Source organism: Epargyreus clarus, unplaced genomic scaffold (assembly GCF_041222505.1).
Source record: "Epargyreus clarus isolate Ecla_fem2 unplaced genomic scaffold, WU_Ecla_fem_2.2 ptg000018l, whole genome shotgun sequence".
NCBI lineage: Eukaryota > Metazoa > Arthropoda > Insecta > Lepidoptera > Hesperiidae > Epargyreus > Epargyreus clarus.
This window is the reverse complement of record NW_027332226.1, coordinates 6,866,949-6,883,671: the sequence shown is the minus strand read 5'-3', so window position 1 is coordinate 6,883,671 and position 16,723 is coordinate 6,866,949. Positions and strand designations below refer to the sequence as shown.

The 16,723-nt window shown below is 37.4% G+C and overlaps 1 protein-coding gene across 2 annotated transcripts; it reads right to left on the bottom strand.

The window, feature by feature from the left end:
* Positions 1 to 1,059: 1,059 nt before the first annotated feature.
* On the bottom strand, positions 1,060 to 14,737 carry LOC140749934 (prolyl 4-hydroxylase subunit alpha-1-like). Of its 2 annotated transcripts, XM_073083190.1 has the most exons (13): positions 14,534 to 14,737; positions 12,329 to 12,529; positions 11,492 to 11,637; positions 10,335 to 10,491; positions 9,736 to 9,759; positions 8,438 to 8,619; positions 7,596 to 7,720; positions 6,148 to 6,272; positions 5,810 to 5,963; positions 4,917 to 5,141; positions 3,127 to 3,189; positions 2,324 to 2,489; positions 1,060 to 1,886 (listed from the first exon to the last, which is right to left on the bottom strand). In XM_073083190.1, exons 2-13 carry the CDS (start codon positions 12,514 to 12,516, stop codon positions 1,768 to 1,770), a joined length of 1,674 nt encoding a protein of 557 aa, XP_072939291.1. In that variant the 5' UTR covers positions 12,517 to 12,529; positions 14,534 to 14,737; the 3' UTR covers positions 1,060 to 1,767. The 2 variants fall into 2 exon arrangements, with proteins under 2 accessions (XP_072939291.1, XP_072939292.1); XM_073083191.1 differs by lacking the exon at positions 9,736 to 9,759.
* Between the last annotated feature and the right edge of the window lie 1,986 nt (positions 14,738 to 16,723).

Below are 16,723 nucleotides of genomic sequence, written 5' to 3'. Positions count from 1 at the left end.
TTTTTCATTTTAGTATCATATGAAAATATAGGAGACTTATTTCTCTCAGGATTAAGTGTTCCAAAGGGGGGGATCAAGTCAGACATATATATGGGACACATGATATCATTCCCTATACGAAGTTTTCGTGGGCTTGTTACATAATTTATATTTTGTATTTCAGTACCCATATACAGTGTAAACTCTATATAACGGCACTGAAGGGACTGTGCATTTTATGGCGTTATAGAGAGTGGTCGTTAAATGGAGAGAAGAAAAAACAGAATTAGAAAAAGAAAAAGTTTATTTCAGTCTAGTGTTAGTAGTTATGTACATAAAAAAGAATCTTATTTGAACGCTATTGCTTGTTGTTTTTTTTTGTCTGACGTCTTTTGCTGCACCAGTAATTTTGTTGTATTTTTTTCATTATATTATTCATATCTTCTGATATTGAGGCATCTTGGTAAACAAAAGAACGAATTTCTTAGAAAGTTCCGTATGCATGATGCCGACAGTCGAGTTTATTGCGGGCTAGGATAATAAAGCGACAAAAGAACGTACACTGGTGCGCAGTTTTTACTAATTTTAGCAACTTAAAAGGTACTTTTTTTACTCAATTGTGGTCGTTATTGAGAGTGGGTGTAATGCTATGTAGAGTGTATCATTGTATGGAATACAAGCTAAACCAACTAAGCCAATTGATTTCGACGCTTTATAGAGTTTGTCGTTAAATCGAGTGACGTTACATGGAGTTTACACTGTATCTAAAATCGGATCAATATTTACCAAATAGTGGTCAAAAAACAAAAGGGGGGATCAAGTGTCCCCAGTTTCCCATATATGCGACTGTAAGCCAATATTAAAAGACAAATTACACAATTATTTCTATACCTATGTATTTTTATTCTCACAAAAATTTGTAGTAAATGCACATTAACTTGAACTCTAAGATATTACGGTGATAAAATATCATGTATTCGTGTTGCTGTCATAAACCAATTTATGCATTCTAATTGGCTGCACGACACTTCATAGGGTTCCACAACAACTTCCACTACAGGCTTTTATATTTAGCTTAAAATAGGTAGTCAAAATATTAGTCGTGGCTTAAATTTAGCGATAAGTAAATGTGCTAAATCTTAACTTTTAGGCAGAACACGGGTCGTAATGTAAAATATCATATGAGTTACAATTGTCAACTGTCAAAGCTAATAATGATATTTGACAAATTAATCTGTGCGTTGAAAGTACTAATTTATGGTTGAAAGATACGGTTGCTTAATCATTTGTAGGTTAATTACTTATATTTATTTTAAGATGTAATTTTTACAAGAAATACCTTGCATTACAGGGATATAACTTCATATTAAGCAATATATAACTTATATACTATACTATTTTTTTGATATACTATTTATTGGGCACATTTGTGCATAGAAAAAATAACAGTTCCTGTAAAAGTTCTACATAATGATACGATTTATATAATATCATAATAAGAAACTAACGGCAATATAAACTGCATTGTCGTACTTACCAGATAATTCCAGTATTCTTTTTTTACAAAATTTATATACTTAATGTCCTGTAGGCATGGACATTAGGTATATAATAGGTACACAACTATACAATCTCATCTTATTTGCCGCTCATCTTGTTTGTTATTCTGGACAATATCTATAACTTTTCGCAATTTATTTGTCCGTAAGTCCATTATCAAATTTGATTCACACGTTAATTAATTAATGCTTTTCGCGCTAATGCTGCGAAGTGTATTTTAAATCAGTTCTAGCTGAGGCTCTTGGGCATTGGTTTCGGAATTTGGCGTATTATACCCTCCTCCTGGTACTCTAAGTCGCACGGTTTGATCAGCTCCTGACCTACTTGATGGATCCATTTATTCGACACTGAAAACGATATAAAAATATAATTAATCCTGATTCATTAATGATCTGTGATATTTTATGTGTTTTTTTGTGTGGTTGCGGTGATTAATTCGTGATGTGGAATGTTAAGAGATATGGTTGAATTGTGTGAGATAAGTACGAGATTGATGTGCCGATATTGCGTTGTATTTTATTGGTATTATAATGAAGTGTGGAATAAGGTATTCTAGATGTGAGCGGATGGGTAGTTGTCCCTTACCTCAACCCTTCATACCAGAACACCTACTACTATTATTAGGCAGAAATGTGGTGGTTGCGCCTCCGGAGTCGAACTGCAAAGGATTCTAAGATTTTGAAGATGTTTAAAATGGTGTCGTGTCGGTGCAGTAGTGGTAGTGTCGTGAGGTAGTACGTCGTTGCAGTGCGGGTGTGGTGTGATGTAATGCGGCGGTACGCACCCCACTTGGAGCCCTGCAGCACGGGGCAGGCAGCGTGGCGCGTGGCTAAGTCTCCCTCGCCGGAGGGGTGCAGGTTGAGCCAGAAGGCGGCCGCGCGGTGCACCGGGAACAGGCTCAGCCCCAGCTCCGTGAACACCGTGGCGCCGCCCTGCGCTACTTCCGACATCTGTAGAGTTAAGTAATACTATAAATGCGAATGAGAGTTTGTTTTTTTGCACGCCTTATCTACCATATATGACAATCGGTCATAAATTTTGTGCAAAAGTAGTCAGGAATCCCGAAAAGGATACAAGGTACCTTAAATAAAAAAAATATATTTCTGAGGGATAGATAAAAACAACGATTGTCGTCGACCTCTGACGCGACCGAAGCCACGGGTAAAACCTAGTTGGTTATACATTGTACATTCCGTCCACAATGGATGATATTCAGTTTAATATATTTTCTGTAGTGTATGTGGGTAGGTGAAAATGTTTCTCAAGTTCTTAAGTCAACTGTCATAAGGTGAGTGCCGGCTGTAAGTCAGTTTGTGCGCGACCGTCAGCATGAGCGGTTGTTGTGATGCATTAGCAAGCCAAGTACTCTTAGTTTAGTTATCGGTGTCGCAGATGTAACATCTCCCATATATAATACTAAGTAATATTTAGAAGATGTAAGAGGAACACGGTTTAAAATATATGCCAATATAAATGTTGGTATAAGTACTGTTGCGAAGTAATTTTATCATAACTTCGTCAGTTTTCGTTAAATTTAGTTTTCTATTATATTTCAGACAATTTATTTATATATGAAATTTTACTTACATAAAACAGCACTGTAGCTATTCGATTGCCGTTGGATTCACCAAATGATGTCTGTTCACCTTTCTGTAAATAAAGTAAAAGCAAATATAAAAAATAACATGTTGACTTTAGCTTCATATCAAAGTGAGAGGTCACAACTATCACATGACGTGAACCTGTTGAATGGACTGCTTTGCTACCTGTTTATATGAAAAAGCGGATAAAATACAGCCAATTCTCACAGTCGTAACGCGAATTTAATACCAATTAGGGTTTCTGGTCGGGAGTTCCCGGATCGGGAATTCCCGGGAAAATCACGATGACCCGGGACGCAAAAAAGGGTTGATTTTCCCAACGCCACTCTACGATCACTATATCGTGTAAAACATTTTCTTCCTATTAAGACTAAGCTTATGCTTGTCAACATTCTTATTCTGCCTAAAATGGATTATGCAGATGTGTGCTATCCAGATCTGATCGAAGTTCTTCTTAATAAACTAGAACGCCTTCTCAACGATTTCTGATATTTGATTCATATTTGGTCTCCGAATATATAATCACGTCTCTCTATTTCTTCGCCAACTTAAATTGTTTACTATTAGCCAGATGCGTCTCTGCCAGGTTGTCTTCCTTTTTTATTCTATGTTACAGGATAATAATTAATACTCGTGCTCCTTCTTATCTTGAATATTCCATCCAGAACTGGTACTTAACACAGGATAAAACGCTTCCGTCGTCCCATAAAAGCAGATATTCTGTCACATAACAGTGGATTCTTCCATTTATCACTTACTACACCCACCAAAACACCCACCAAAGCTCTATTTAAAATACTCGTACGAGAGTATCTGAGCACATCAACTGACAGAGAATGCCATCTGGCATGATGTTTGCCCTTTGTACCTTAATTTTATGTTAGTGTTACAATAAATAAATAAATACCATCCGATTTATACTTTTATTATTATAATCGATTTTCATTGTCTTCTGAAGAATAGCACTGTAAGCTCTGGCTAGAAAAAAGTGTGGTATTTAGTTAGGTATCGTTAAGACTAGAACATTATTTTGTTGGAACACCGTTGTGCCACCATTTGTGGTGCCTGGGATTCTAAATCTCTCAATTGCGAGGCAGTTACTAACCACTAGTATAATTATATTAATAGCACTTATTTTGCGTTTATTAAATATTTTTGATTATTTTATTTGGTTTTCTGCTGTTTTCTTCAGGTAATCTATCCACGTGATGCGGACCTGTGCTCTTTTTACCTAAACGTCATCAAAAACCATTTACCGCATCGATTATCGGTCGGCCCTTTTAAGTGATGTGGCTGGTCAAGGCGACTTCTGAAGGATAAAAAGCCTAGCACGGTCAGGTTTAGATAACAGCCCGATTATACTCCTCAATCTACTATTAAATAGATGACCGCTAGTGGCTAAATTTCAAACGTGCTTCCGCGCTTTGTAGCACACGTTAATTCGACGATCTCAGTTGTTGTAGCCCTTGATTAGCATTCGTTAAACCTTGTGAGAGGCCTGATGGATAGTGGATAAAACATTGGACATGCCTCCTTCCAAATCAGAAACCCTAATACCAATCAAAGCCGTAATGGACGACTTGCGGTTTCTTCGCTGAGTCAACTTGTTTGCTATTTCTATGAAGAAAAAAGCGGACAAAAACTCATACCCTCGAAAAGTCACAATGCGGCTCGTAGTGACTGCCAATGCCTTATTTGAAGACCCAGCAGCTTCACCGCGGAGTCATTTTATCTGAAACCAATTTTCACAAAGAAAAAAACATCTAAATCTCATACCCTTCCGAAGTCGTAATGCGGTTCGTAGTGGCCGCCGATGCCGTAGTTGACGACCTGCAGTTCCTCCGCCGACTCGAGGCTGAGGCCGGTGAAGTCCCGCACGCGGCGCGACACGCGCGCCACTATCGGGGACTCCTCGTCGAGCAGCCATGCTGACTTGCTGATGCGATATTGTGCGGGTACCCGGTTGCCGGTCGTCGGGTCGTGGACTGTTGCCCGACGGAACTGCAGTATAATATTAAAAAGACGATTTTAAAAAAATATTCCAAATTATTTTAAAATTGTTAATAAATTAATAACAAAATTATTTCAATTTTAACAAAATCGAAGATTGCCCTAAAACTAAATATAAAAAAGATCATTTTTAATTTACGTGCGGAAAGGCTAGCCGCCATTTGTTTTCGTAATAATATTCCGTTACTAAACGACCCGTAGAAGTAGAATGTTACGAAAAAACGATATTTTTCGTAACATTCTACTTCTACGGGTAAAACGCCACATTTGATACTGTATAAAAAATCCAGTGTCTCTAAAATTAGCCTTTCCTTACTTTTTCATTTATCATTACTTCCTGGTAGTTCATCCTTATAAGCGATACTATCCGATAGTGTAATAAGACGGGGCGTTCTTTATAAACTTGTGCGATTCTTGGCATGTAGATATTTTTATGAAATGATGATGAAGTTTAAATTTTCATTAAAATTGGTCTAGTAATTACTTTTAACATTTTTCCACGCACACTTGAAAAATCACTTGTATCTATACATACATACATATTTACTATTTCAAGTTCATTAATTACCAACATTTTAACTTAAATTTACTAGGCAATCAAAGTTGTCAAAACATTACAGTATTACAGTATTACAGGTATGCGTTAATTGAATACTAACCCTTGGTTTCGAAAGTTCTTTAATATGCTCGATCTCGTCATCATATATCACTTCGTGGAAAATGATGATGTCTGGTTTTATATACATTTGCTCCATTTTGATAGGCGCTATCTTCAGGAACGGGTGATTTTCCGTCAAGTATCGGCACTTTAACCTGTAATTATAATATTATATCAAAAATTATAAATTAGTGTTAATTTAATAACTAAATGTGATTTTTAATTTTAGTTTCACTGTTTGTAGGAGTCAATCTTAAAGGTAACACGATTTCAACGGGACTTTTAAGCACAGACAAAAATGGTTTTGAAGCAAAAGGAGGTGGACATGACGTTTTATACCTCATAGCGATTTCAGGTGGAATTTTCATCTCGCCACGGCACAAAGCCTCGTAGGATAACCTCTCATTTTCAGAAAGAACATCCACCTTAGTTCGCTTCGGTTTCTCTTCCTCCTCCCCAGTCTCCTACAATATGATTTTTTTTTATTATACATATTATATTTAAGTGAGTGTATCATTATATAAAATTAATTTAACTGAAGCATAATTTTTAGTTGCTTTCTCTTTGCATACCAAGCTCTAGCGGCTTAATGGTGGCGGAAGGAGCGGTCCAACATAAACTTTTTACACTTTTGGGGGCCTCCGCCCCGGGCCTCTGACTACCTCAGTCCGCCACTGATACCTTTTTTTTTTTTGTTTAAGAGGGGGAAAAGGTACCTGCCACTGATACCTAGTAACTAATTTGATGGCCCGCGATTTCGGGTTCGATCTCTGGCCAGACAAATATCTGAATCATGCATTTGAGTTTCTGTCTATTCGTCTCTGTGTCTCTATGGCAGCCACGACACTGCGAATCCTAGTGTGAGGCTACGAGTGTATAAAGCGTTTATTTTAAGGACACTATTTTTCACTTTAAACTATTAATCAATTTCTAGTGCACTAACATATCAGTTTTTTAACTTATATGTTAGTGCACTAGAAATTGATTAATAGAAAGTGAAAAATAATAATATAATGTTTTTTAAACATAACAAATCTTTGGGATGTAAGTTCAGAACTCCAAAAAACAGTTTTAAAGCGTTACCACCAGGGGCGCCTTAACCTAGTGCAGGGTGTGCGATGCACACAGGCGCCGCCGTCCCAAGGGCACCGCGACGCTCCCTTCAACCTCATCTTCCCTAGGAAGAACCTCCTACATTTAACCTACCTCCTACATTTTAAACTCTTCTTCCTAGGGAAGAAGAGATTAAAATGTAGCACACTTCCCCTGCGGAACTCGAGCGGCAAAACTGCGATAGAGTTACGCCTTGTGTTGTAAGTTCTATGGGCAGCGAAACAGAAATTCGATACATTTCGCATCTATTTCGCTGTTCATAAAACTTAAAACACAGACGAAACATGAACTATCGCGGTTCGCCGCTTAGTTTGGCAACAGAGATGTGCTACTGGCATAAAAACAATGAGTATTATTCTGCCTTCATAAGTAGAAAAGCCGTAATTAATACCATACTGTAAGCTATACTTATAAAATAGCTTGTTGGAATAAGACAAAACTTTCTTGTTACGATGGCAAAGTTAATAGTTATAGCCGCTGCAGGCCTAGGGGGCGCCAGGGTTTCATTGCACACGGGCGCTACACGAGCTAGAGCCGCCCCTGGTTACTACTACAGCACTATTAGGGTATTATGGTTCTAAAGATTACTAGGTATGTTCATGTAGAAAGTTTGTTCTAAATGGACCTTATTGCAGATGTCCTTGGACGCCAATGATTTATATACAGACACCTACCCTACGTTTTTTCAATGACTCGTCGATAGCTTTTTGATAGTGGGAAATATTCCCCCGCGCACGTGGATGTTTCGGGTCTACCTCTAGAAGCTTCTTGGTCCATTCCATGGCAGTCCTTGAGTCACCTGTAGCGATACAAATGTAGGTATATTAAGAAAATAGAGAAATGGGTCAGTCAATAGAAAAAAGGAAATAAGAGAAAACAAGATGCCATAGATACTTCGTAGGTATGCAATAGATCTATTTGACATTTTTTTAACATCATGAACAATATGCTTCTAAGCATTTATTAAAAAAAAAATATATGAACCAGCCTTTATACAAACAAAATATTAATAATTGATTATAAAATATTAAAGTAAGTAATAATACATATTTTTTAATTCCAAAGCCACACAAACTTGAACACATTTGCGATGATCAAAGAAATCTTGTTTGTTTTTAATACATAAAATTATAAAACAAATTTAGGTAGAATATGTATGATAAAATAAATAATAGTTTAAAAAAAACACGCTTCTATTGCTAATCGAACTAAAAACTACAAAATATCTCTCTTACTCTCCTATAGAGGAACTATAAAATAATTTATTAATCCTGGCGGTCCTATCAAAGATAATGGGAAACTGTTATTAAATTATTGCATTGTCATATGTCCTTGATGCGTGTGCAAAGTTTAAAATTTATCAAGCTTCTAGAAACTGGTGAAAACTGAGCTCAAAGATTCCTTTACATACATACCTACATAGATACAACCCAAGCTAATATGGAGTCGGTTTAAAAGCGTGTTAAAAAAAGAGAGTAATCGTTTATTGTACCCGCGAAAATGAATTTACCCTTACCTAACAAATGATGAGCGAAGCTAATATATTCCAGAATATCGCCTTCACTGAATGGGTGGGGCTCATTCTCCTCCTTGTACTTGCGGAGCGCTTCCATCATCCACGAGAGGGCGTTCGTGTAGTCCATCTCGATGTAGAGGGCGCGGCCGAGCTCGTAGCAGTCGCTCGCACTCATTGGTGTGCTGGAAACATTTTCAATATAAAAAGCTTCGTAACAGTCGCAAGAAAATCCTTGAAGCTGCAAACATTACACACAAAACACACCATTCTGACCAACGAAAACAAACAATGTTTTTACCAAATACCGAATATGATGATGTCTTGCAATCTTGATTGCATTATGTTATAACTTTGGTACCTATAGATAGTAGCCGATTCTCAGACCTCTTTTTTTGCAGAGAAATCCTCATTGATCGTCTCCCGCCCGGGGGAGCGGAAGGGGTATGTCGGACTCGTACCGACTAAAACTCCGCGGCGTTCCTCTGGACGCTCGGTGCCAGGTCACGAGAAGCGTTAAGCATTACATTCGCGGCCCGGCAACGTCGGCCGGCGCTGGTGTTAACGCTGGCCACGTCCCTAGAGGCTCCTCAGTTATGTCCCTCAAGAGATGAGCGTGCAGAACGCTCGTACGACATCTCGAGCCTTAAAGACCAGAATCCGCATCGGGCTCATGGGACTGGGAAAGGGTGGCTTTCAGCGAAAGCCGCCCTCCGGCGTCCCGTGCGTCTGCGACGAATTGCCTGGGAAGATGCATCATCCTCCCTGACTCTCTCCGCCGCCTCCTTCGCGAGCATTACAGCTTCGCAGAAAGATCGCACCGCCTGCCACGACCTGTCACTACCGACCAAGGCGCGAACCACGGTCGAAAGCATGAGATCGGCACCGAATACAGGACTGACCGATTCTCAGACCTACTAAATATAAAATTTGGTGGAAATTGGTAAAGCCGTTTCGGAGGAGTACGGTAACTAACATTGTGACACGAGAATTTTATATATAAGATTAATCCATATTCCATAAATGGCTAAGAAATAAATGTTAGAGTTCACTATAATATTTCAGTTCAATATTATCCTTCACCGTTAAAGCAAGTGATTCTCGAAAGCAATAAGAAATAGAAAATAGCCGCATGAATTCGAAATGTGTTGAGGAGGGATTAAACTCCGGGATACCCGAGATGCGAGCATGTAAAAGCTCAAACCACTAAGTTATCACATTTTCACCAAGCTATTGCTGTATAGTGATTATAATAAACACAAGATGTCACTTAATAAAGCGTAAATCGCTGTAAAACTTACTGATGCACACTTGAGTCATCCTCCCTGTAAAGTAACAATTATCATTACTTGCATATTATATCATAATCCTTACCAAAAACTATTTGCATAATAATATATAGGTATTTAGGAATGCTAAGATTGAGTTTATATGGTTGTAATATATTATATAGGTATATGTAATCTTCTGCATGTATACCTATAAGTATAAACATGTTTGTGTTGTGTTAAAATAGGTATATTATTTTCCTTTCAGATCAAAAGATGGAAAAGAAAATGAAGGTATGTATTTAACATACATTTATAATTATAGAACTTGTATAGAACTAATTCGACAAATGGATTATCTTCTGTACTTTCGAATATACTTCCTGATTTTTTGTTTCATTATAATATTTATAATGAATAAGTGGGCTCGGCCAGGTCTTTTTTACAAAACGAATCTCATCTAGAGCTCATCTATCAGGTACTATCATCAATCATACACACTCACAAAATTGTATTGATATCGTTAAGCTATTTCGAATATTAGCATGTCTATTTTCGAATAACTCAGTAGTTGTGAGTAACATAGAATTTAAATTTTGTTAGAGTTTTTGTTTCACATTTGGTAATTTTACCTGTATACGACGCCATTCAATTTTCCCTCAGCTAGTTCGCTGACCTCGAGTTGGTAGGTATCTTGGAGTCGGGTCAGAGCTTGCGCAGCGCCGGTCAGGTCCTCAAGGGTGGGATACTTCACGCCCTCGTGTGTCATTGTTATGTTTTTTATATATTCTGCAAATATACGTTCTTAGATATTTCGAATTAAGCAAAATTTTGTCGTTATTTTTTCTGCCGTAGGGAGGGTCTATTAATTACATGAGGAGAAGGAGGGGGGAGGAGAGGAGATTTCTCGATAGATCATGTTTCGTAAGATAGTCATAGTATTTCATCGCATACACTTTATTTAATACGCTTGCTTGTATAATACTATTTTTTTTATAATAGCAAATTATTTACCTAAAATTAACGTCTTATAAGCGTTATAATTTATATTATTCTGCGCTTCAAGTGAAGAATAAACATTAATATTTTCTCAGGTGTTCATGTCAATGTTGAAATGTTTGCGATCGTTACAACTGTGAAAACGTACCTACGTTAAAATTCTGTTTACTTGACTATACAGTCTGTTTGTTAGTGGTAAATACTTTCTTGATCGTTACGTAAAATTATATATAATTTATGAGTGTCCTTTATATTATATTTTGAAGTCTATTTATTTAACCCAGAATAAAAGGTGGTAAAATTAATTGTTTTTCGACTTTAGTGACATTAGTACCACACTTATAACAATAGTGTAAAACAGCTGTGTTCGGTTTGAAAGGCAAGGCAACATGAGGCGATGACTAATATGACGACATATTCGATTGTCCCACGTAGAATTCCTCTCCTATAACCAATAGGACGGTCCATGGACGTCTTTCGCAAAATGTTAGCGCGCTTCTTTTGTTTACCATGGGGTAACCTTCAAAAGGTACACTGTGCCGTGAGAGTGACGCAGGGTTTTGTGGCATTCTAACCGCACTAGTTTCTCCTCGGTGGCTTTCCTCCGCTAGGAATTAGTTATTTGTATGCAAGATGTTGGCAGTATGGACGCACTCCATAGTAACTATTACTATGAAGCTAAACCTCTTTAAAATCCAATTCACGTACGATTTTGCTTGTTAACACGAGTACCATGTTTGATTTTGTAGAAAATGATGCAATTTTTTTTAAATATGTTTATAATACTTACCGGTGCCTTTTTTGATACTGTCTTCTATGTAATCTAAATCGGTGGTCAGTCTCTTGATAAGCGTGAAAGCATTTACTGGATTCCCCAAGTAATTGGGAACATCTTCCAAAGCTTTAACATGTTCTTGTTTGTACATATTAAGATGCCTAAAATAAAACACAGATATTTATTTTTTATAGTAAAAATGTTGTAAACGAGCATGGAGACCACATGACTGCATTGCTACTCAATAGGACAAGTTGGAGCGCGTCATATAAATGTTCCTTTCCATACCCTTTAAACTAGAGTTTAACACTACTGTCAAAATCTAGAAATGGGGGAGGAGGTGATGCCTCAGGAGATTTTTCATGTGGATGTTGCATGGTATTGTAGTGTTCATACCTGTTCGTATATTTAATTTATAAAGGATCTCTGTTTTAGAATCGGGTTTTTGTGTACCTTTATGTGTCTTACAACTTTATGTACTTGTAGCGACTTCCCGCTACTCATCAAGAGATGGCGCTGTTGAATCACGCTATCGAAGTTTATTAACATCTTGCATATATACGAGTACATGCTCCGAACTGAGACTGCTGGAGCACGGCCGCTCCCCGGGCACGATCACCTAGCCTGGCGGGAGATCTCCCTTTGCCAAATACTTATAGGGTTTTAAAATACACATTTCCCACAAGTACCTACACCTGGGCCTGAGTTTGGCTGGATCGAATTCCATTCATTAACGAAAATTTGAAATTACCACAAATTCTTGAATGATGAATTATTTTTTAAATCACAATTTTCCTTTATATTATCTCTTTAAATCTATAAATTATTTTACAATTTAAGAAAAATACTCACTTCTTGAGTACTTGCAGCCGGGTTTCCTCCTTGTCAATATAATAGTGTAAGTCGTCAATAATCCTTTTATGTGTTTCCAAAAGGGGTTCCACGTCTGATATGGCCGTAAAGAGCTCTGCCCGGGAACATAGCCATAGTTCAGAGATTATTACACAGCTAATGTATAGAGCTTTTGTATGAGACCACATTCTGACAGGTATCCTAAAATAAAATAATTATTATAGTTTAAAAACCAAAAACCACGCTAAAATCGCACAAGGAAAATCGTTAATCCTGATTCCTGACTATCGTGATGAGATGAATGGGATAAAAATATTTAAATCGTGTATTGTCATCGGTTCTTGATACCTTTTTTTTTGTTTTCGAGGGGGAAACCTTCGAAAGGTACTCGGTGCCGTGGGAGCGACACAGTACAGTGGGATTCTTACCGCACTAAAATCCCCCTCCGGTGGCCGTCCTCGGCGCTGCGTAAAGGACTCCGGGATCTTCAGAGGAACGCAGTCCGGAGTCCTCTTAGCGCGTTGCCCGGTCGGGCTCCGCCCAGGTGAGCATGCCCAGAGCTGGATTAACCCTGTATGGGCCTGTAGGCAATACAATTTTCGGGCCCCTTTTCTTTACCTACTCTGACTGACTAAATAATGTTTTTTTTTTGCCTTCTACCCACATTCCTGAATACAATTCCCGATATAGGCATGGATGACGTCCTAAGGGCGGGTTCAGACATACGCAGGCTCTATGCGTGCTCAACGCGGGTTGGCTGCGTGTTAGTACGGAGTCTGCAGTGGGCCCCTGTCGATCCTGGGCCCCTAGGCAGTTGCCTGCTCTGCCTTAAGGTTAATCCGGCTCTGAGCATGCCGTTCGCCACACCGTCTGTTGTACACGACGGTATGCGACCACACATAACGTCATCCTTCCCAGGGTCGCTGGCCGGGCGGTTTGAGCTCCCACTCTTGCCGCCCCGGAACAAACCCGGAAGCCCCGATAGCCTCAGCTATAGCTGCATAACTAAACTATAGTCTTGTGGTATTGTAGTGTACCGGATTTGTGGTCTGCACGAATGAACTTTACTACTGGACGAAGAAGGAAGCCACCGGTTTCCAGGTGTAATAGTATACTTTTAAACAGCGTAATTAATTTAGATTTTGTGAACGTGAAAATGAATAAAAAATGAGAAGAAATATTTAAACAGTTTTTTGTGAAAAACATAAGAAATAACGAAAGAAAATTTTATTTACATGCTTTAATTGTCTCCTTAGTCTTTTTCAACATGAATTCTAATTTTGGGTAGATGATACCATACCAATGTATATATTTCATATTTAAGTCAAAACGCAATAAAAAAATTCTTGGTCTTCTTATTTAAGCTAATCAATATAAAAATGGGAGGTGTTCCGAATTATTAGTCCAGAAGAATGAATTTGGCGTGTAATGCCACAACCCAGTCTCAAAGAACCCTACACCTTAATTTAGTATTTTCTTAAAAATTAGCCTTTTTTAATTTGTCATTTGCTTATAAGCAACATTATCCGATGGTGGAATAGTAAAGGGTTTACGCTTTATTTCATAGTGAAGTCATTCGATTCCCGATAAATGAAATGATTGTGTCGATTTTGTTTGTAAAACATTACTTATCTATTGCCATTAATTTGTTTCAAACCGATATTTTTTGCTTTATGTATACGAAACGCAGTGAGGCTAGTGGTTAAGAAACGCGGCCTCTTGGTCGAGGGGTTCGAGGTTCAAATCTCAGGCACGCATCTCTGACTTTTCAAAGTTATGTGCGTATTAGAAGTTAATTATCATTTGCTTAAACGGTGAAGGAAAACATCGTGAGGAAACCTGCATATCTGAGAACATATTTTCAAAGGTATCTGAAGTCTACCAATTCGCACTCGGCCAGCGCGGTGGACTATGGCCTAAACCTTCTCATTGTGAGAGGAGACCCGTGCCCAGCAGTGAGACAGTAATGGGTTGATGATGATGAAACGAATATATATAACTGCAGTATCGAGAAAAATATCCTCTTGCATTTTTCAATCCTTTTTCGGCGTCGGTACCTACTAGCAGTTATTTTAAATAAGGTAAATATTGACAGTGGTAAGTATTTTTATATCATTAATCAAAAAAATCAACACCGTAAATAGGCGCTAACAACGTTAGGATTTCATTAGTATTATAGAATGCACAATATGAAAATGAACTTACCTTTAGTTATAATTGGTTACCTCGTATTTATATAAAGAAAATTAAATTCAAAGAGTTCCACGATTAATCAATATTTTTAAAAGCACAAATTTTCTTTTCATTCATAGTTATACAATTAACATGAATAATTTGGAAATTTAAATTCAAACCAAAAAATAAAAACTGCATGTAAGCACAAACACATTCACTAGTATGTGGCGAGTGTGTTGAAATCAACAGCATAAAGTAACTTGTGGAGTAACTTAAATACATACGGAGAGTCAACAGTGAAGACATGTTAGCGCCATCTATTGATATAGGTACGCATCGCATTCGCTAAACCGGGGCGTCGCGCGGGTATCTTTGAAGTAATCTACAAGAATCACAAACATTTTTGTACATACAGATAGTTACTGCATGTATACAAAAATTCTTTTATTCTTTGAGATTTTATTCAAATACAGAATGGAGCTCAACTTAATAAAACAACATGATTTCATTTGTAAGATTTTATTTTAAATGTTTTCTTCCTATTGTAATAGTAACATGCTACAAGTTTCGTTTTATCACTATGTATCGTCTAAAAAGTTTTGCCTTTTAGTTAATAAAACAATTGATCAAAAAAAATGATTGTCTGCAGTTGGAGTTCATTCTGAAAAATAAAATAATCAAGATTCTATGATGAAAAATATTTCTATTCATATTCTTTTACTGATGAAAATTATCATTATCAGCATTATGATTAAGGCGATAAGACGACGAGGGTCAATTCTCGATTCCAGCGCACATATCTTAAGAATATTTGTTTTGTATTTATCACTTACTCAATAGTAACGGAAAAACGTGATGAAATTTGCATGCTTGAGAGACGCAAAATTTCTTAAGGACGTGTACAGTCTGCAAACCCACAGTTGGTCAATATACTAGATTATGGCCTTAAATCTTCCGTTCTCGAAAAAGATCCCAGAAGAAGGTCGTAAAAAAGATTATAGATAATGTATTGTTAATATATTTCAGATTGATGATGTCCTTTTCTGAGAAAAACTATTTGCTTTTAATTAATAAATAATATTTATCTATAAATATTTACTAATAATTCCAGTGCCACATCAACTCTTTAGCTCAACACTGTTTGGTATATTAACACTTAATTATTTCTTTACGTTAATATGTTTATTATTCCTCTATATGCTAAAAGTTCACTGTGTGCTCCCATTTTCCTACCTTTCTGACCATCAATCATACATAATTACACATATTTTTTTGCAATGAATTGTTTCTGATTCCCGTTAAGAGGAGGCTGAAGAGGATCATAAAGAGAAACAACCTCCATGCCATGAACTTCAAAGATTTCTATATTTGTTATGATAGAAGTTCTCTCTATTTCAGATCCTGTAAGACAAACAAATTAATTAACATTGTCTTTCATCTGATGCATAACTAGAAATTGGTGGTAATGCACAAATGTTTCTCTGACTGTTAGAATGCAATATTTTCATGATTTTTAATATCATTATCACTAACCGGCATAAGTAAAGTGGGAACAGCATTGGGGCTTAGTCTCGCTAGTTCTTAGAATCCAAATCGTCAGGCAAATCGGGGTTCAGGTTCAGGTCAATAATCGATCTTCGATCTATTCAAGGGTGAAGTTAGCGAAAAAAAGGTTATCAGGACCAAACAATCACTGAAAGGGTCCGTTCAGACAGACCGGTTCGGAGAGCATCGGCACGCATTTTTCTTTTCACACAGACCGGATCGTATACGCTTGGAATTGGGTGGAGCGGAGCCGCCAACTATTTCACATAGACCGGCTGGTAAAGTTCTGAAAGCGGATGCGCTTGCAATCGGAGCCGATCGGCTGCGCGAGCAAGAATGAGCACGCAGTCAGAGCTGGTCTGCTCCTCTTATTATTTCACACGAAGCGCGTTCAAGCATTCTTAATGACAAAAGAAGTGCACATTCAAAAGTAAACTTTAATACAATTAGGTACTCAAAACTCTGTTTCCAACGTGATAAAAATTTGCTCTCCTCTCCGAGCCAGCCTGTGTGAACGGACCCAAATACGTATCCGTAAGCAAAAAAATAAGTATAACACATTTGTTAATGTTCAAGCAACTTCGAAAAAATCTCATTTCCATTGTCTGGGATGAAATACCGATTCACTGAATAGATCCATTACTGGAGATCTATTAAAACATTTATTTTTTTTGG

Coding starts and splice junctions, on each gene's coding strand:
- LOC140749934 (XM_073083190.1), bottom strand. CDS start 12,516: ATGTGGTCTCATACAAAAGCTCTATACATTAGCTGTGTAATAATCTCT. Junction 8,620..9,735: donor GATGACTCAAGTGTGCATCA/GTAAGTTTTACA, acceptor AAATGTTTCCAG/CACACCAATGAGTGCGAGCG. Junction 2,490..3,126: donor TAGCTACAGTGCTGTTTTAT/GTAAGTAAAATT, acceptor TTAACTCTACAG/ATGTCGGAAGTAGCGCAGGG.